General features: G+C 51.4%; 1 protein-coding gene across 1 annotated transcript in view; it reads left to right on the top strand.

The window, feature by feature from the left end:
- CCDC42 (coiled-coil domain containing 42) overlaps positions 1-19,356 on the top strand; it is a 146,642-nt gene that overhangs the window by 46,053 nt on the left and 81,233 nt on the right. The window contains 1 exon segment of the mRNA XM_086928890.1: positions 4,053-4,253. Coding sequence (XP_086785016.1) covers positions 4,053-4,253 — 201 coding nt within the window.

Below are 19,356 nucleotides of genomic sequence, written 5' to 3'. Positions count from 1 at the left end.
GAGGTGGTAATGCCCCAATTACACTCTAAATACTCCCGGAGTGAGGTTGTCAATGTCTCCCGACTGGCCCGGTCTGTCAGGAGCTCGGATGGCATATGCCATCTCAGTACCACCGGTGACCTCCCTCCCCAATAAAAAATGCAGCAGTACCCGAGCATGATCCAACAGGAACCATCCCAAATGGTCAACCACCTGCAGTGCCTTCAGGTCTACCCCCGCCAGAGCAGCCTATCCAGACGGCTATATGCACTTTGTCTCAGTGAGTGGCAAGTAAACTCCCTCAATTGTGGATGGAGAACTCCCCAACTATCTAACAGGCCCAGGTCTCTCACGACACGTGCCTGGGATACAGTTATACAGGGCTTCATACCCTGTGGTGAGTTTTAGTCCTTGTCCCCGCTCAGATTATGGGGCACCCCACGCTGCCCTCCAGCAGGACCTGTATGACCTTCTGTACCCGAAATGCATTGGGTCAAAGTGTTATGTTGTACGATTGAAACCTGCTAAGAATTGATAAATGAAGTATTCAATGAGGAAATATCATTAGAAATACGAATAAAAATGACATAAAGGAAATTGTGTTTGAAGAATTTTCATTGGAAAGATATATGATGGATTAAGAGGACCAGAAGTGGTCCGTGACAAACCGTGTGCACACCCTAAACCCGAGGATAGTACCCCTGTTCTCACCTATCACTCATAAAACTTCCCATCATCAACATTTGGTGCATAGGTGTTCAGGATGGTGATGTCCTCACCGCACAAATTGCCCTGGAGGAGTACATAGCTTACCTCCACGTCTGGCTCACTATAGACATGATGAAAAGGGACCCCAGGAGCAACAGATACCACAACCCCCCAGACATAGGCCAGGTAGGTGGCCGCAAAAAGCTGCCCCCTCCATTTTTTTTGGTAACGTATGTACTTCATCACCCATATGATGTGTCTCCTGCAGGCAGGCTATGTGGACACCATGACGTCGGAGGTAGGAATGGACTTTGTAATGCTTTGTGTCACCACGCAGCTCTCTGACGTGCCAGGTGATAATATTGGTGCAGTTAGCCATTATGTGAGTTAGATTCCCAGCTTTTCCCGACAGCAAAACATCCATGATCCATAAAAAGAACACCCCAATCGGCACCCGCGCATGCACTGAAACCAGCAAACATATTCCCACAGGCAATAGGGACATAAAGTAAGGATAACTGTTGATCCCCCCTCCCCAGACAAATCACACCATAACAAAACTGTGTGGTCGCCCATTCTAGATCTTGTTGTCAGGACCAACAGCCTAAACCCCCTTTCCCCAACAATTCCTACCACTAATAAGTGGAGAGAACTCCCCAGAGCTGCTATGTGTATCACAGATTAAACGCCATACGTTGTTGCAGACAGTGTCATGTGGCAGTATTTCTCAAGTGTTATCTTCCCCCACCCAATCCCTTCATGACTCATCCCTTTCAGCCGTGGCGTGTCGTGAGGTAGATGTCCATTGCCACTGCAGATGCAGCCCCGGGAGTCCAGTTGCACTCCAGGAGTCGCCAACGCCATGGTGCCATCCTCCTGAATGGTTACTCTGGCATGATCCCGGCTCTCATTGGCCACGCAAATCTCGGGGTCAACCCGGACCCTCCAGTCCGAGCGTTGTGATGCCAATTCCCCTCACTACCCAGATCTCCTGGAGCCTCTCTGTTCTTTCAGTACCTTGTGCCACATCGTTTTTGATGTGAGGCCAGCCACCTATTGTTTCAGGGATGTCACTCCTGATTGTAGGCCAACAATGGAGCCCTCCCCCACGCAAACCTTGTCAGACACTTTTCGCAGGTCAGTGGGCGACTTAAAACAGCAGCAGCTCCTCAGCACGACCACCTAGATGGCATGGCTGGTGCAACAGAGGATGCCAGGAGGGGCGGGGAGACATATATACCCTCCCCTACCATGGCGCCCCGGAGATGACGCACATAGCGCGCCACCACAAGAGGACTCCTAAGTGGAGTCCAACCACTAGTGAGGGGTGTGGTAGTGCCCAAATGGCACTAAAGGGCTGCCCTTTTAGGGTGGCTCCCTGCTGGGGCCGCGGGCAGCCGCAATCTTCCCCTCCAGTGCCACTTGGGATCCTTGGATCACCGCCAGAATGTCAGCGAGGGAGGGCTTCTCCGGGGAAGCAGCCCTCTCTGTGTCTTCTCGCTTGCTGATGTGTCGCATCTGCCGCTGAGTAGCCTGCGTGAGGGTGGCATATTGTTTAATGGCATTCCCCTGGTGGGGCCCATGAGGCTTTCCCTTCTCCATGAGAACAGGGCAGGAACGTTAGCCAGGAAAGGCAGAACTGCAGGGAAGTCCCCACAGTCAGGGGGCAGCTGTCTATAACCAATACCATGCCTCACAGTCTTGGGCCCCTTCACAAAGAGTATGTAGCTTAGTCTCTGGGGCCTCAGAAGGACCACCACCAGCATAAAGGCTCTCTGGGCGCCCACCCAACTCTTACTGGCAGTCCAAATTGGGGGTCCTGTGCAGGCTCCAGTCTAATCTTAGGATGAGAGGCCACCTCGAAACGCCCAGGGGTACTCCCAACCCCATCCGCATGATCCAGTGCAGCGCGGATGGCACTAAGTGGGCACTGTTCACTCCGGGCCCCCCATCCACACACCTCACCTCTGATGGAGATTGCGCCACTGCAGACGGCCCCCGAGGCCTATGTAGAGCAGAGAGGACCTAAGGTAATGCCGGCCTTGAATGCGGGGTTCATCCCCCTGGAATCGCAGATAGTCTCAGGGGGCCTAACAGAACTGCTGCGCCTCCACCAGCTCACTATCTCTTGTGTACCCAAGCGGTCTCCCATAGTAGCTCCCCGTGGGCCCAGCACAAGCAGGCCCAGTGAAGTCCGCCAGATGTTGTGCTTTCCCCCTCTCCCCTGGGGCAGAGCTAAGTGCAGACTCGGGGCCAAGGGGGCCCTCCCCGTGGCGTTCTCCCATTGGGAAGGGCACCCACCAATGAAAGTAGACTGCATACCACGAGGACACAGATCACAGTTCGCAGCTGGGCCCCAATCGTGGCCGGAGACCCGATGGCGCCTCCGAGGCAGCCTTGGTGGCGCAGCCACCTCTCTGTCAGTTGCTGCTCTTTTGGCCGCATCTCCGACCCTCATGGCCAGCAGCACAGGACTGGCCTGGGAGCACAGTCCCCCTCCCGGCTCAGCTTCCCAAGAGGCCCGCAATTCACAGCAGGCTGGCAGGCCGCAGTCAATACCCCGGCAGGGGAACCCCAGCAGAGCAGGCCTAAGAGTGATGGGGCCTGGCAGCCACCATTGGATGCACCACCGGCTTTAGCCCAGCCGACTCCGCTGTAGGCCGCAAAGCAGTGCCTTGTCTCGGCACAGCCCCCTCTCACCTCGCTCCAGAGGTCCCCCTGTATAAGCTAGCAGTTCCTCCAGCTTAGAGATGTCTCCCCCCACTGCGGGCTATAGTTCCCAGGTATGTGTAGCGGTAGGGATGCAGAATCAGACAAGATATTGTAGGGTGTGTGGGGAGTTACTCAACAATGTGTCCTGTCAGCCATCTTGCTTGCCACGCCCCTCAACACCTACACAGTTACAGACAACCCTGAGAAATATTCTGACCAAACACAGGGACAGACCTGAACAACGTCAACACTTCAATTCTTGCAATACCACACATGCACAATTTGTGCACACAGATCGACATACCAAGATAATATCTGCATATGAGTAACTAGATACACTTTCACAGTATATGCATATCAAGGGCACACGTGGGCAATATGCACATCGGTAAGAATTTCTAAAAGCCACACTGTGTCCATGTATGGCCTCACACATCTGTGCTTTTAGGAAGTGCAATATCCTTTCCTCCTATACCCAACTTACAGCTCCCACTGCTAGCTTTCAACCGGTACCTCTTCCTCCACACTTGAACCCATTTTCCACATCAGACAGGATACACCTCACATAAGGCTAAGCAAGAGCCTGATGTAGAAACTGACCATTCAATGGGAATGCCATTAACTCACATTTCTTGGAATGTCTACCCCCACAGGAGAATGACCAGAAGCGAATTCGAGCCTTGAAGAAGGCCAACCACGAGCGTGAGTTGAAGCGGCAGAAAGAGAGAGACTTGATGCATGTGCGAACTGAGACTGAAAAGTTGCGGATGGAACGCTTCGCGCTGAGTCGCAAGCTGAAGAAATACTCCATCTTCAATGATTACCTGGAAAAGGTGGTGGAGACATCAGATGAGGTGAGGGTCAATGGATAAGGTTGGTGAGACTTCCAATGAGATACGGGTTAGAGGAGAAAGCCCTGGAGGCACCAAATACGCAAAGAGGTGCAAGTTCTAAGACGTAAAGATGAGTGAAACCAGTGTAGCCAACCAATTTAGTTAGACTGTGAGAGCAAAATAGTGGAGATGTCCAAGGAGGTGAGGATAGAGGAAGGAAGTAATGAGGTGTCAGAAGAGTAGATGGCATTTAACTAATGGGGTGATCTTCAGATGAGAATGTGGTGGAGGAGGTGGATGAGGAGATGGTTGGGGATAAGTCAGTTATTAATTCAATAAGCTTGTCTGATGAGGTAAAGGTCAAAGAAGAAGTGGGTGAATTCTCTGGTGACATGGGGCTCAGAGAAGAAGATTCTGGAGATCTTACAAGAAGTAAGGGCTAGACAACATGGTGCTTGCCATGCCTCTTATCCTCTACTTGGGGGACACAGAGGTTTTAAGCAATCTTTGTGACAAGTACTGCCTATTTTCTGTGAACCTCCAAAGGTTAGTTACTACTACTCTGCTCCCTGAAAAGCCAGGCACTTGCTATGTGGAATTTGCCACTCGCAGGATAGTACTTCAAAAAACAAGAGCAACTCAAAAGTCCATGCAAACTGGGTATTAAGTATAAACTTATAACAAGTGTTCAAATGGAACTTATTTCTAAAAAAGGTGTCTTAATGCCATAGGATTTTCCTGTGTAGATTTAATCAAAGAAAAAAGAAATAATAAAAAAACTGAACATATCTGTCACAAATTAATTAAAAAAAAGACTTCTATTGCCCAATTTTTTGCTGTCACAGATCTCAGTTCAACCGGGTGAGTTATTTATTCTACATACGATGCAAAAAATGTTAGCGCATACTGTTTCGGCGAATAGTGATAACATTGTGAAATGTTTTACTTCCTGGTTCACTGGAAGGTCCTGATATTGTATTATTCCTTCAGGAAGGGCTGGATGTGGATCCGGGTTGCCGTCGGTTATCGAGCATGTATGGGTTCAAGATCGAGTTTCTGGCCAGTGAAGCTTTTTCTACTGTCTATTATTGGAGTGTCAGTCCGTATAGGTATATGAATCTATAAAAGGAAACTCCCGATCAGAGATTCGCTGGTTCTAAGGGCTCTCGGTCGAATAATACAGTCCTGACCTTCCAGTGAACCAGGAAGTAAAATATTGCCTTCATAACAACACAAATGAATTGTGATCCATAAGAACATTTTTTTAGTCCCCAGTGTAATGTTTAAAGACTGCATGTATGCGGTCTAGTATAAATAAAGGAGGCGTGGTCACGGAGCTAGTCCGGACCACGCGGAGACTGATCAGCGTGTCCCGAGTCCCTAATTTACGCGCAGCGTTACCGGCGCTGCGCATCACAGGTTAGGGCCTGACAATGGCGACGAGGGCCTGACGAGCCCGTGCAGTGCCCCTGGGGCACTTTATGCCCCGCTCCGCCGCCGATCATCGGATTCCCCGGCCCGGACGGGCCCCGCCGGCAGAACCACGTGGCATGACAAGCATCACATTGTGGGAGTGACAGTGCACGACGAGGAGCCCCACAGGCAGATGCACAGAGGCGAGCTATGCCCAGTGAAGAGCCCTGAGGAGCCCAGGCCACAGGAGAAGGTACCGGGGTTGCCCTTTGCGCAGCAGAGCCACCAACCCCCTGCACCACCAGCAAGGCAGAGCATAGGGGAGGGTGCACGCCCAAGAGGCCTCTCATTTCTGGCCCCTGCTTACAACAGCCAGCTAAAGCGCGCCCTGCGGGCGTGATTCGCCGATCCAGGGCAGGAAAGAGCACCAAGTCTGCGGTTTGTCCACCCCGGAGTACCCCAGGCAGTAGGGGGCGGTGTCTCCGTCCACCATGGTGACCATTCCGCCCATAGAACGGTGCACCGGCGTCCCTGGCCCCGAGATGGAAGGACTGGGTTGAGAGGCTACAGTTTTACTTTGAAGGAGCAGGTACGGTGAGAGAAAGGCGCAGGGCGCTTCTCCTACATCTTGGTGGGAAGGACATTTATCGGATCTATAAGACCCTGGTGGAAGCAACCCCCCCATACCTATGTCACGCTTCTCAACGCGCTCAATGCCCATTTTGAGCCGATGCAAAGTAAAGACTACGAGCGTTTCATCTTCAGACAGGCGCGACAGGAAGCGGAAGAATCCCTCGACGCATTCTATGGTCGTCTGAAGGAGCTAGCGAGCACGTGTGGATTCCGAGATGAGCAAGAAGAGATTCGCGGCCAGATTATTCAAGGCTGCTACTCCTCCGACCTGAGGGTGAAGATCCTCCAAGAAGATGGCAAACCGTTGGCGGACATTCTAAAGCTCGGCCGCTTGAAGGAGTTATCCCAGGCGAGGGCGTCTCATATGGAAGCAGCACTCCACAGACCGTTCAAGACGGAGCAGGTCCACGTAGCGGAGCATGTCAATGTGGTACGGCCAAAGCAGCGCCCTGCCGGGAGAGGAAGACCGCCAGAACGCCGAAAGGAATGCGGGTACTGTGGGGGTACGCCGCATAGGGCACAAGACTGCCCAGCACGTGGGAGAAAATGCGGGTCATGCGGGCGCATGAACCATTTTGCATCAATGTGCAGGTCATCCAAGCCCAGGCCGGAAGCCGCTCATGCCATAAGGGAGGACCCAGAAAGTGAGGACATGGACGACGACGCTCACAGCTATCCGGTACACTACGTGTTTGCCATAGACCAGCCGCTAAGGAAAAAACGGCGACTCCTGAAGTACAGGATAAAGATACAGAACCAAAAGGTGAAAGCAACCATCGACACAGGGGCCTCGATCGAACTTATGGCGGCAAACGTCTACAATCAACTGAGAGACAAGCCGACTCTGAAAACAGCTAAGATCAGAGTTTTTGCCTATGGACAAAAAACACCAATACCATTAATAGGGTGCTTCCAAACGGAGATACAGCACCAGGAAAAGAGGACACCGTCAACCATCTACGTTACCAAAGAAGGTAGTGGAATGCTACTCAGCGGCCAAACAGCGGAAGAACTTCACCTAATATCCTTCGCCATGGCAGTACTGGAGGAGGAGCTGGACACAATCCTGGAAGAATTTGAAGACGCATTCAAGGGTATTGGATGTCTCCGCGGAAAGGAAGTATCTCTACATATCGACAAATCTATCCAGCCGGTGGCCCTTCGTCACCGACGAATAGCATTTCACATAAGAAAGATAGTGGAGCAAGAATTGGAGACCCTTGAAAAACAGGGGATAATCGAGAAGGTCAGTGGGCCCACCCCATGGGTGTCGCCGATCGTGGTGGCGCGAAAACCCAAACAGCCAGGGCAGGTCCGCATCTGCGTCGACATGCGCCTGCCCAATGCAGCCGTGAAGAGGGAAAGACACCTGACACCCACAATAGACGACATCCTGGGAGAATTAAATGGAGCGAAATGGTTCTCCAAAATGGACCTAAGGTCAGGATACCATCAACTACCCCTGCATCCGGACTCCAGGTATATCACCACCTTCTCCATCCACGTAGGACTCTGGCGCTATCGAAGACTCAACTTTGGGATATTGAGTGCCGCCGAAGTTTTCCAAAATACGATCCGAGAAGTACTGAGCGGGATCACAGGAGTCCTGAATGTCAGCGACGATCTGCTGATATACGCTGACACGGTGGAAGAACATCACAGGAGGCTCAGAAGTGTACTACAAAGAAATAAAGACTCAGGCCTTACTCTCCATCGGGAAAAGTGTCAATTCCTACAGAACACAATCAGCTTCTTTGGGTACACATTCTCAGACAAGGGAGTGGCCCCTGACCCTGAAAAAGTGAGAAACGTGCAAGCAGCCCCAGCGCCGAACAACACGTCAGAAGTTCGGAGTTTTCTCGGAATGGTGAATTTCTGCGGGCGATTCATCCCAGACCTCTCCAATCTCACCAGACCACTAAGGGAGTTCACAAAATCTACTACCCCATGGCAGTGGGGAGAAGAGCAGGAGCTGGCATTTCAGAACACCAAGGCGGCCTTGTCAGCTAACACGACCCTATCATATTTCGACCCCACCAAAGAAACTAACATAGCTGTAGACGCCAGCCCATATGGACTCGGAGCGGTACTGACACAGAGCCAAGGTGGTGATGACTGGGCGCCCATAACCTACGCAAGTCGGTCAATTACGGAAACAGAACAACGCTACTCACAAATTGAGAGGGAGGCCATCGCAATCCACTGGGCCTGCAGGCACTTCCATGTGTACGTCTACGGACATCCGTTCACTGTCTCCACCGATCATAAGCCTCTACTTCCTTTGTTCCGAGGTTCTGTCTCCAAGCCTCCCCCCAGAATCGAAAAGTGGATTCTATAACTCCAAGAATATGATTACAAGCTGGAGTTTAAGCCCGGCGCAACTAACCCGGCCGACTACCTTTCCCGGCATCCCCGAGCGGCGACCACCCAAGAAAAGGAAGATGCCGAAGAGACAGAGGAGTACGTGAAGATCATCCTGGAGCGATCACGACCACTGCCCATGAGCATCAGCATGATTGTGGATGCGACCCTGTTGGACAGGCCTCGTGACGGGGCCGCTCCCTCCCCGCATCATAAGACTCGAACGCCGGCTCTCCCGGTGTCACCAGAAGAACCACCCCGGCAACCCACAGAAGCAACCCGCCACCCGTCCCCACCGGGACGCCTGCCCCCGAACACCCCGACATCGGCCGGCCCGGGCCACCACCGGCAGCATTGCCCCGGCCCAGCCGCCATCTTGGACCCTGCACCACGAGGCCGCGTGGCCTCAGCTCGACCCCAACCCTGGGCCTGGCCATGCCCCAACATCGAGGCACCACCATCCACCCAGGAGGTGAACGGACCACTTGGTAGGTCAATGGGAGAGAGGAGTGTTGATGGCTCTCCCCCCGCCAGGTGCCGATCGCCCCCAGCCTCCCCGGGCGCTGGCTCCACCCCCCTGCTGGGTGTCTGGACTCCCTCATCCCGGACCTCCCGACCTCCAAGAGCGAGGGTCCGGACATCAAAGGAGGCCAGACCTATAACTGGGGCAGCTCCAGAGCAGGAAGGCAGTTGTATCCTGGAGTCGAGAGACACCTAGAAGAACTCATCCTTGACGGACTGCTGGCGCTTCCGCAGCCCTGCCTTGTGAATCATCGTCCTGCCTGCTGGCGCTGCCGCGGCCTTCTGCAACCTACATCTTCGTCGGGACCTGCTGGCGCTGCCGCGGCCCTCTGCAACCTACATCTTCGTAGGGACCTGCTGGCGCTGCCGCGGCCCTCTGCACCCTACATCTTCGTCGGGACCTGCTGGCGCTGCCGCGGCCCTCTGCAACCTACATCTTCGTCGGGACCTGCTGGCGCTGCCACGGCCCTCTGCAACCTCAGAGGCCATCGCAATCCACTGGACCTGCAGGCACTTCCATGTGTAAGTCTACGGACATCCGTTCACTGTCTCCACCGATCATAAGCCTCTACTTCCTTTGTTCCGAGGTTCTGTCTCCAAGCCTCCCCCCAGAATCGAAAAGTGGAAAAGTGGATTCTATAACTCCAAGAATATGATTACAAGCTGGAGTTCAAGCCCGGCGCAACTAACCCGGCCGACTACCTTTCCCGGCATCCCCGAGCGGCGACCACCCAAGAAAAGGAAGATGCGATCACGACCACTGCCCATGAGCATCAGCATGATTGTGGACGCGACCCGAAATGATGAAGTTCTACAGCTCGTGATAACCGCCATGAGACAAAATGACTGGAAAACACTCCAGGCGTCACTCAGTCAGAGAACTCCTGAAGCCAAGCGTGCTCTGGAAACCATCCTCAAGGTAAAGGACGACCTGTCGGTAGACAGTCAAGGATGCGTCCTCCGAGGACCAAGGATCGTGATGCCAGCAAGCCTGACACAACAGGCCATCGAATTAGCGCATCATGGCCACCAGGGAGTGGTGAAAACAAAGAACAGACTCCGGGCCAAAGTGTGGTTCCCGGAAATGGACACAAAAGTCGAGCAAATGGTTAAGGAGTGCCGCTGGTGCCAAGCGGCAGGTCCACCCGAACCACCACCGCCAGTAGTCACTGAAGAGAACCCGGAAAGACCCTGGGAGCGAGTGAGCGCTGACTTCGGGCATCTCCCGGATGGACGCTACATGCTCGTTGTCATTGACGACCTGATCAAGTATCCAGAAGTAGAGATAATAACATCCCTTACCGCCAAGGAGGTGACTGCAAAATTCGAGAAAATCATCGCCACCCACGGCATTTTCGAACTGGTCAAGACCGACAGCGGACCGCCATTCCAAAGTCAAAAGTTTGCCGACTATCTCCAGGAGTGGGGGATCCAGCACAAGAAAATCACCCCCAGATGGCCTCAAGCCAATGGAGAGGCAGAAAGATTCATGAGGACCCTCAACAAGGTAATTCGGATTGCCCATGCTGAAGAAGCACCACTGGAGAAAGCCATTTACACGTTCTTGAGAGAATACCAGCTCACGCCCCATCGCACTACCACAGCCGCCCCGGGGCCGTCAGCAATGGGTAGAATAGTCCGAGACACCATTCCTCATCATCACACCTGGACCCCAACGGAAGCAAACCCCCGGCAAACCCTGCTCAACAGAAAGCGCTCAAACGAGTACGCCAGTTTCAGACGTCGAGCCAAAGAATCATCCATCTGGGAAAGAGATAGAGTCTATGTGAGAGACCGATACCCGGGGAGCAAGTTCCGGCTCCCGTTCGAACCACGACCGTGGACAGTCACACGCCGGTCAGGTACCATGGTGACGGCGCAACGAGACGGAGAAACCGTCACACGAAATGTGTCCTTCTTCAAGCGGGTCTCTGTCCCTCCCGGAGATCAGCCGAGTCAGGAACCAAGCAGATCGACGCCAAGTACTCCAACACCCAGCGCTGGATCCCCGGCGAGTGGGCATGAAAACACGGAGGAACAGTCCATTGGGAGCTCACCGAATCTGGAGAGGCCCAGTAACGAACAGTATCATCCTTCCGAGGGTGGGCCGGCACCCGCTCGAACCAGACAAGACACCCCACGAAGAATTCTGTTCCGAGGAGAGGCTGCCGGCTATGGATTGAGGAGAAATCCAGCCCCCTCCTCGCAGTTGGCAGACTTTGCTGTGGGGTGAGACTGCAGTACCTTATCATCAAGCTGGTAACAGGCCTGCCGGCCATTTTGTTTGTTCACATGTCCTCGTGAAGCAAGTGACTCTCTAACTGACTGTGGATGATAGTTTTTCTTTTGCTTTAATAAAGGTTGAAAGGAGTGTAATGTTTAAAGACTGCAAGTATGCGGTCTAGTTCCTACGCACGTAGACGTGCGTTAGTGCGGCCGTGATACGTCACGGCCGCGTGAAGTATAAATAAAGGAGGCGTGGTCACGGAGCTAGTCCGGACCACATGGAGACTGATAAGCGTGTCCCGAGTCCCTAATTTACGCGCAGCGTTACCAGCGCTACGCATCACAGGTTAGGGCCTGACACCCAGGTCATTACAGTACTGATCAGACCCTCATATTACAAGCAGAGTCGAAACGTCGTCGACACCAACTAAAGGGCATCCCCCTAGACAGAAGCACCAGATAACAGTCTGGTTGCTTCTTTACCCTTGCAAAGTGATCATTCAGATGTCCTTTTTTGTATATATCAATAACCCTTTTAAATACAAAGTCACATTATTGTCACCTTTTTTTACTTGTTTGGTAATGGCTTCTTCACTTTGGGTTCTCTATCACATTAGTAGAGTAAAATGTATTAGATAGTAGCTAATTCCGTGACCTCACTCAGGGAAACACGTTCCACTTTTCTTCTTGTGAGGTGCACATGTCAGATCAGCAATAGAGTCTCTGGCAATGTTCAAGCATTCACAGCACAGTCCTACTTGCTGATTAACAGGCACTTGGGAGGAAAGCACCAGAAGCAGCTCTGTGGGGCTGCTTTTCATGGTCACTGCAGAGGGCGCTGGCAGGCAAGCAACTCCGCACCAATCTGAATACAAAGCAGCTGACCATGCGCGGCCTTTTGTAGTTCCAGGGGCAGATTTACTACTTCTGGCGCGTCTCTGCTAATCAGCAGGGATGTGCCAGAAGAGGTGCAACGCATTTGCCCACACGTTTGCCACCGTGGTGCACTGATGGGCAGATGCATGTCGCATCCTCCGGGGGAAAGGCGGCGCATAGCTGGAGTTGCGTCACAAGCACAACGCAGCTCCAACAAGGCTCGGGGTGCCCCTATCCCTAACAAGCTGCGTCAATCCTTACGCCTGCATCAAGCAGGCGCAGGGTTTTGAGGCAGCATGGCCTTAAAAGTGACTGAGTGAAATCTTGTAGATTTTACTCAGCCACTTTTAGGAGCCGGAACGACCCCCCCCCCCCCCCCGCCCCCCTGCACAGGAATGCCCACATGTGGCGCAGGGCATTACAATCGGGCGCGGCCACTTTTAGGAGCTGGAACGCCCCACCCCTCCCCCGCACAGGAATGCCCACATGTGGCGCAGAGCTTTACAATCGGGCGTGGCCGCTGCGTCACAAAAGTGACGCAACAGTGGAGCAAATCCGGCGTAAGGGGCTTGTAAATTTTCCCCCCAGTGTTCGCCGAAGGGGTGGAGTCTTGACTTAAGGAGGCTGCATTTAGAGTTTCAAAGTAGCAAACTAAGCCTGATGGGCTGTAGGAAATAAGAGTGCAAATCAGGCAACCCACATAAAAAGCAGTGGTTTGCCTGGAGACCTCCCCTCCCAGGGATGCACATACAGTGCCCATTTATGGGTTTTTTTGTCGTAGGGCAGCTCAGAAGGCCTTGCTGCTGCGCTGCCCTACGGCAAAAGAAATGGGCAGGAATGCGCCGTATCTATTGGATACGAAGCATCCCTGTCCTTTTCCCCAGCGCACAATGGGCTGCCATGCGCCACTGCAGGCACCTTTGCGCCATGGTGCATATTGCCTACGTTGCGGGGATGATTATTTTTGTGCACAATGGGAAATCTTCCTGAACAAAAACAAGAGGCTTTTTCCTCTTTCTACGTGTGCTGCAGAATCCAGCACACATGGAAAGAGCAAAAACAAGTTGAAATAAAGATATTTCTCCTCGTGTGCCTCCCTTATGCCTCCCCTGCGGAGGTGTATGTTTTTGCCACTGTCTCAGAATTAAAATTTCTCGTAAATCTGAGGCAGTGTCAAAAAGCCATGGATATTGCTGGGAACGCGCCCAGCAACACCCATGGAATGCTCCTTTCACACACTTTTATGTCATGTGTGAATGGGGCACATATTTTATAAAGTCATGAAAAGCCACGTAAGGTGACTTTACGTGGCATTATAAATATGCCAGTGGCACATTGCGCCACCGTAACGTCAAAAAAGTGACGTTCTGGCAGCACAATAGTGCAAGTAAGTACTCATAAATGAGGCCCACAGTTCTCTCCTAAGAAGGGCGACACATGACACAAAGATGGCTCCCCGCACACTGAGTCATCATACGCAGTTCGAGCTCTGACACTCCAGTCCTGGCATGGCTCCTCTTGCAGGTTACAGATCCTTGTAATAGTCTGATTGCACTGCATCTTACAAGTCTCAAAAAGCTAGTCCTTACACCTCTTGCAGTCTGCCTCCTCCTCAGAGCTGGGAACAGAAGGCTTCGTCCTCTGACCTCTAGTGCACAACCTCATATACAACTTGCAATTCATTATTGACAAACTGCACAAATGTTACCTCAGAGAGATAGTTGGCTTCCAGGGTTATAGGAAAAAGGCCTGCGTCCACAGACAACAATCAGCTGCTAATAACAAGCCAGTCATGCCATTGTCTGACCATGGAGACAGTAGTTACCTGTGTTGAAAAGTGGTAAATCTAGTGTGAACCATCTTTTCCAACAAAGTAGAATACTCTGCTGGGAGAGAAGCATACAAAAGCCAGGTGGAGAAGCACTCAGAGGGCAGGTGACCCAAGCCTTAAGTGCAAAAAAACATATCTGCATCAGATTCTGAAAGGTGTCACAGAATACAGTGCTGCAAAAAAAAATGCTTTGCTGCGTTGCGTGACAGGGAGGGAGCTGGAGAGTGCCATATTCAGAGACATATGGCTCTCCCCTCTCCCTAGCACCGGCGTTGATTTCTGCTGTTGTGCGCCAGGCAAACACTTTAGCCCCATAGTGCTAGGGTGCATGCCTGAGTCTATCATAGGTTTTGTATGGGAAGGGCACCCTTCCTGTACAAAATACTAGGGCTAGACACACCTTAAAACTTTTCCTGCTTTGTATGTGTGCTGCACTGTGCAGCACGCATGCAAAGTCAAAACAAGCATTAGGAATGCATTAGGGCTCGGGTTTGTTTGAGTTAGAGATAATGGCATTGTAAATGGCAATGTGTTTTAGACATGTGTTTTGAAGTGGAAACATGTGGTGTGTGTTGGAGATATGTGTGTTGGATTGGAATGTTATCAATGGTGGCATGCTGCACTTTAACGCAATATCTTTAAAAGGTAAAGTGCAGCATAGTGTGATAGGTACAATATTAATTGGTGAATGCGTTATCAATTGGTGTGTGCATTGATGTGTGGTGGATGTGTGTTCCTGTAGGAATTGTGGAGTGATGGCTGTTGGTGTGTGTGTTTGGTGGAAGCGTGTAGTGGTGGCTTGAGGTGTGTATGACTGGTGGTAGCGTGCAGTAAGAGCTGTTAGTGAGTGTGGCTGTCAAGCGTACAGAGCTGGATGGTAATGCGTGTGGTTGGTGAAAGGGTGCACTGACAGCTGTTGATGATTGTGCCAATTGAAAGAGTGGCTGGTGCACTGTCAGCTGTTGGTGGGTGTGTGTGTTTAGTGAAAGTTGCACTGACATTATTTGTTGTGTGCGTGAGTGTTTAGCGGCACTGATGCATGGTCGTGTTTGTTTTTGGTGAAAGCGTACATTGATGGTTGTTGGTGTTTGTGCCTGGTGAAAGCATTCATTGACGGCTGGGGGTGTGTTGTTGTGTGTGTTGTTTTCTGTGTAGTGGTGAGTGTGTGGTGGTGTTTTCTGCACACTCACACACTGCCCCTACACATTCACACACTGCTCACCCGCACACTCCCAATGTCACCCTGCATAGTCACACAGTGTTTATCCTGCACACTCATTCTGCACACTAACACAATGTGCACCCTGCACCCTTACACACTGTCTCTGCAGTCACTCTGCAGTCACTGTCACTTTACACTCACTCTGCACTCAGTCACTCTGAATCTGCACCCTGCACTCTGAACTCTGCACTCACAATCTGCACTCTGAATCTGCACTCTGCACTCATAAATGCACTCTTCGCTCACACTCTGCACTCTGAATCTGCACTCTGCACTCACAAATGCACTCTTCACTCACACTCTGCACTCTGAATCTGCACTCTGCACTCACAAATGCACTCTTCACTCACACTCTGCACTCTGAAGCTGCACTCTGCACTCACACTCTGCACTCTGAATCTGCACTCTGAACTCACAAACAGCACTCACAATCTGCACTCTGCACTCACAATCTGCACCCTGCACTCACAATCTGCACCCTGCACTCACAATCTGCACTCTGCACTCACAATCTGCACTCTGAATCTGCACTTACAATCTGCACTCTGCACTACCAATCTGCACTCTGCACTCTGAATCTGCACTCTGAATCTGCACTCTGAATCTGCACTCTGAATCTGCACTCTGAACTCACAAACAGCACTCACAATCTGCACTCTGAACTCACAATCTGCACTCTGCACTCACAATCTGCACTCACAATCTGCACTCTGCACTCACAATCTGCACTCTGCACTCACAATCTGCACTCTGCACTCACAATCTGCACTACCAATCTGCACTCTGCACTCTGAATCTGCACTCAAAATCTGCACTCTGAATCTGCACTCTGAATCTGCACTCTGAATCTGCACTCTGAAACTGCACTCTGAAACTGCACTCTGAAACTGCACTCTGAATCTGCACTCTGAATCTGCACTCTGAATCTGCACTCTGAATCTACACTCTGAATCTGCACTCTGAATCTGCACTCTGAATCTACACTCTGAATCTGCACTCTGAATCTGCACTCTGAATCTGCACTCTGAATCTGCACTCTGAATCTGCACTCTGAATCTGCACTCTGAATCTGCACTCTGAATCTACACTCTGAATCTGCACTCTGAATCTGCACTCTGAATCTGCACTCTGAATCTGCACTCTGAATCTGCACTCTGAAACTGCACTCTGAAACTGCACTCTGAAACTGCACTCTGAATCTGCACTCTGAATATGCACTCTGAATCTGCACTCTGAATTCTCAATCTGCACTCTGCACTCTCAATATGCACTCTGCACTCTCAATATGCACTCTGCACTCTCAATCTGCACTCTGCACTCTCAATCTGCACTCTGCACTCACAATCTGCACTCTGCACTCACAATCTGCACTCTGATTTCTCAATCTGCACTCTGCACTCTCAATCTGCACTCTGCATTCTCAATATGCACTCTGTACTCACAATCTGCACTCTGCACTCTGAATCTGCACTCTGAACCTGCACTCTGAATCTACACTCTGAATCTACACTCTGAATTCTCAAACTGCACTCTGCACTCTGCACTCACAATCTGCACTCTGCACTCACTATCTGCACTCACAATCTGCACTCTGCACTCTCAATCTGCACTCTGCACTCACAATCTGCACTCTGCACTCTGCACTACCAATCTGCACTCTGCACTCTGAATCTGCACTCTGAATCTGCACTCACAATCTGCACTCACAATCTGCACTCACAATCTGCACTCACAATCTGCACTCTGCATTCACAATCTGCACTCTGCACTACCAATCTGCACTCTGCACTACCAATCTGCACTCTGAATCTGCACTCTGAATCTGCACTCTGAATCTGCACTCTGAATCTGCACTCTGAAACTGCACTCTGAATCTGCACTCTGAATCTGCACTCTGAATCTGCACTCTGAATCTGCACTCTGAATCTGCACTCTGAATCTGCACTCTGAATCTGCACTCTGAATATGCACTCTGAAAATGCATTCTCAATCTGCACTCTGCACTCTCAATATGCACTCTGCACTCTCAATATGCACTCTGCACTCTCAATATGCACTCTGCACTCTCAATCTGCACTCTGCACTCACAATCTGCACTCTGCACTCACTATCTGCACTTTGCACTCACAATCTGCACTCTGCACTCACAATCTGCACTCTGCACTGCCAATCTGCACTCTGCACTCTGAATCTGCACTCACAATCTGCACTCTGCACTCACAATCTGCACTCACAATCTGCACTCTGAATCTGCACTCTGAATCTGCACTCTGAATCTGCACTCTGAATCTACACTCTGAATCTGCACTCTGAATCTGCACTCTGAATTCTCAATCTGCACTCTGCACTCTCAATCTGCACTCTGCACTCTCAATCTGCACTCTGCATTCTCAATATGCACTCAGCACTCTCAATCTGCACTCTGCACTTTCAATCTGCACTCTGCACTCTCAATCTGCACTCTGCACTCTCAATCTGCACTCTGCACTCACAATCTGCACTCTGCACTCGCAATCTGCACTCTGCACTACCAATCTGCACTCTGAATCTGCACTCACAATCTGCACTCTGAATCTGCACTCTGATTTCTCACTCTGCACTCTCAATCTGCACTCTGCATTCTCAATATGCACTCTGCACTCACAATCTGCACTCTGCACTCTGAATCTGCACTCTGAATCTGCACTCTGAATCTACACTCTGAATCTACACTCTGAATTCTCAAACTGCACTCTGCACTCTCAATCTGCACTCTGCATTCTCAATATGCACTCTGCACTCACAATCTGCACTCTGCACTCACAATCTGCACTCTGCATCTGCACTCTGAATCTGCACTCTGAATCTACACTCTGAATCTACACTCTGAATTCTCAAACTGCACTCTGCACTCTCAATCTGCACTCTGCATTCTCAATATGCACTCTGCACTCTCAATCTGCACTCTGCACTCTCCACTCACAATCTGCACTCTGAATCTGCACTCTGCACTCTGAATCTGCACTCTGAATTCTCAATATGCACTCTGCACTCTCAATCTGCACTCTGCACTCTCAATCTGCACTCTGCACTCACAATCTGCACTCTGCACTCACAATCTGCACTCTGCACTCTGAATCTCCACTCTGAATCTGCACTCTGCACTCTGAATCTGCACTCTGAATCTGCACTCTGAATCTGCACTCTGCACTCTGAATCTGCACTCTCAATCGGCACTCTGCACTCTCAATCTGCACTCTGCACTCTCAATCTGCACTCTGCACTCCGCACTCCGCACTCACAATCTGCACTCACAATCTGCACTTCGCACTCTGAACTCTGCACTCTGAACTCTGCACTCACATTCTCCGGATGATGCCATCATTGATATCATCAAGGATGTCACTTGATATGTCATTAGTGATGTCATTAAGGATGTCATTGACGGAGGGGCGGGGGGGGGGGGGGGTTGGGGGCATCTTGTCACTAGGTGCAAGATGGCCACCACCTAGTGAGGCTCTGCTGGCTGGACGGGTCTATTAAGTACGCCTCTTCACAATAATGGTCATTGATGTGTGAGCATATCTATGTATATCAAAGCATGCTTTTAATATGAATTCCAGCGGTGGGGGCTGAAAAGACGAGCAGGGTGGGAGAGCCGATGTCAGAGGCTTCTGTGAGCTCCCAGCCTGGTTTCCAGTGGTGGGGGCTGCACCGAGGAGCAGGCTGGGAGAGGCGATGTCAGAGGCTTCTGTGAGCTCCCAGCCTGTCGTTTCCAGCGGTGGGGGCTGAAAGGACGAGCAGGCGGGAGAGGCGATGTCAGAGGCTTCTGTGAGCTCCCAGCCTGTTGTTTCCAGTGGTGGGGGCTGCAGTGAGGAGCAGGCTGGGAGAGGCGATTTCAGAGGCCCCTGTGAGCCGGCATCTGCCTTCAATAAACAGGGGCCCTCAAGCTTTGGCAGGGAGCCAGCATGCGCGCATCAGGCCAAACTCACTGCAGAATGGTGAACGTGCCTGACCATCTGGATTCCATTACAGCGGCACCCTGACAGCTCCTAATTGAA

Source organism: Lissotriton vulgaris, chromosome 7, assembly GCF_964263255.1.
Source record: "Lissotriton vulgaris chromosome 7, aLisVul1.2, whole genome shotgun sequence".
NCBI classification, from domain to species: Eukaryota; Metazoa; Chordata; class Amphibia; order Caudata; family Salamandridae; genus Lissotriton; species Lissotriton vulgaris.
Note: the sequence above shows the minus strand (reverse complement) of the source record. Positions and strands in the feature narration are given on the sequence as shown.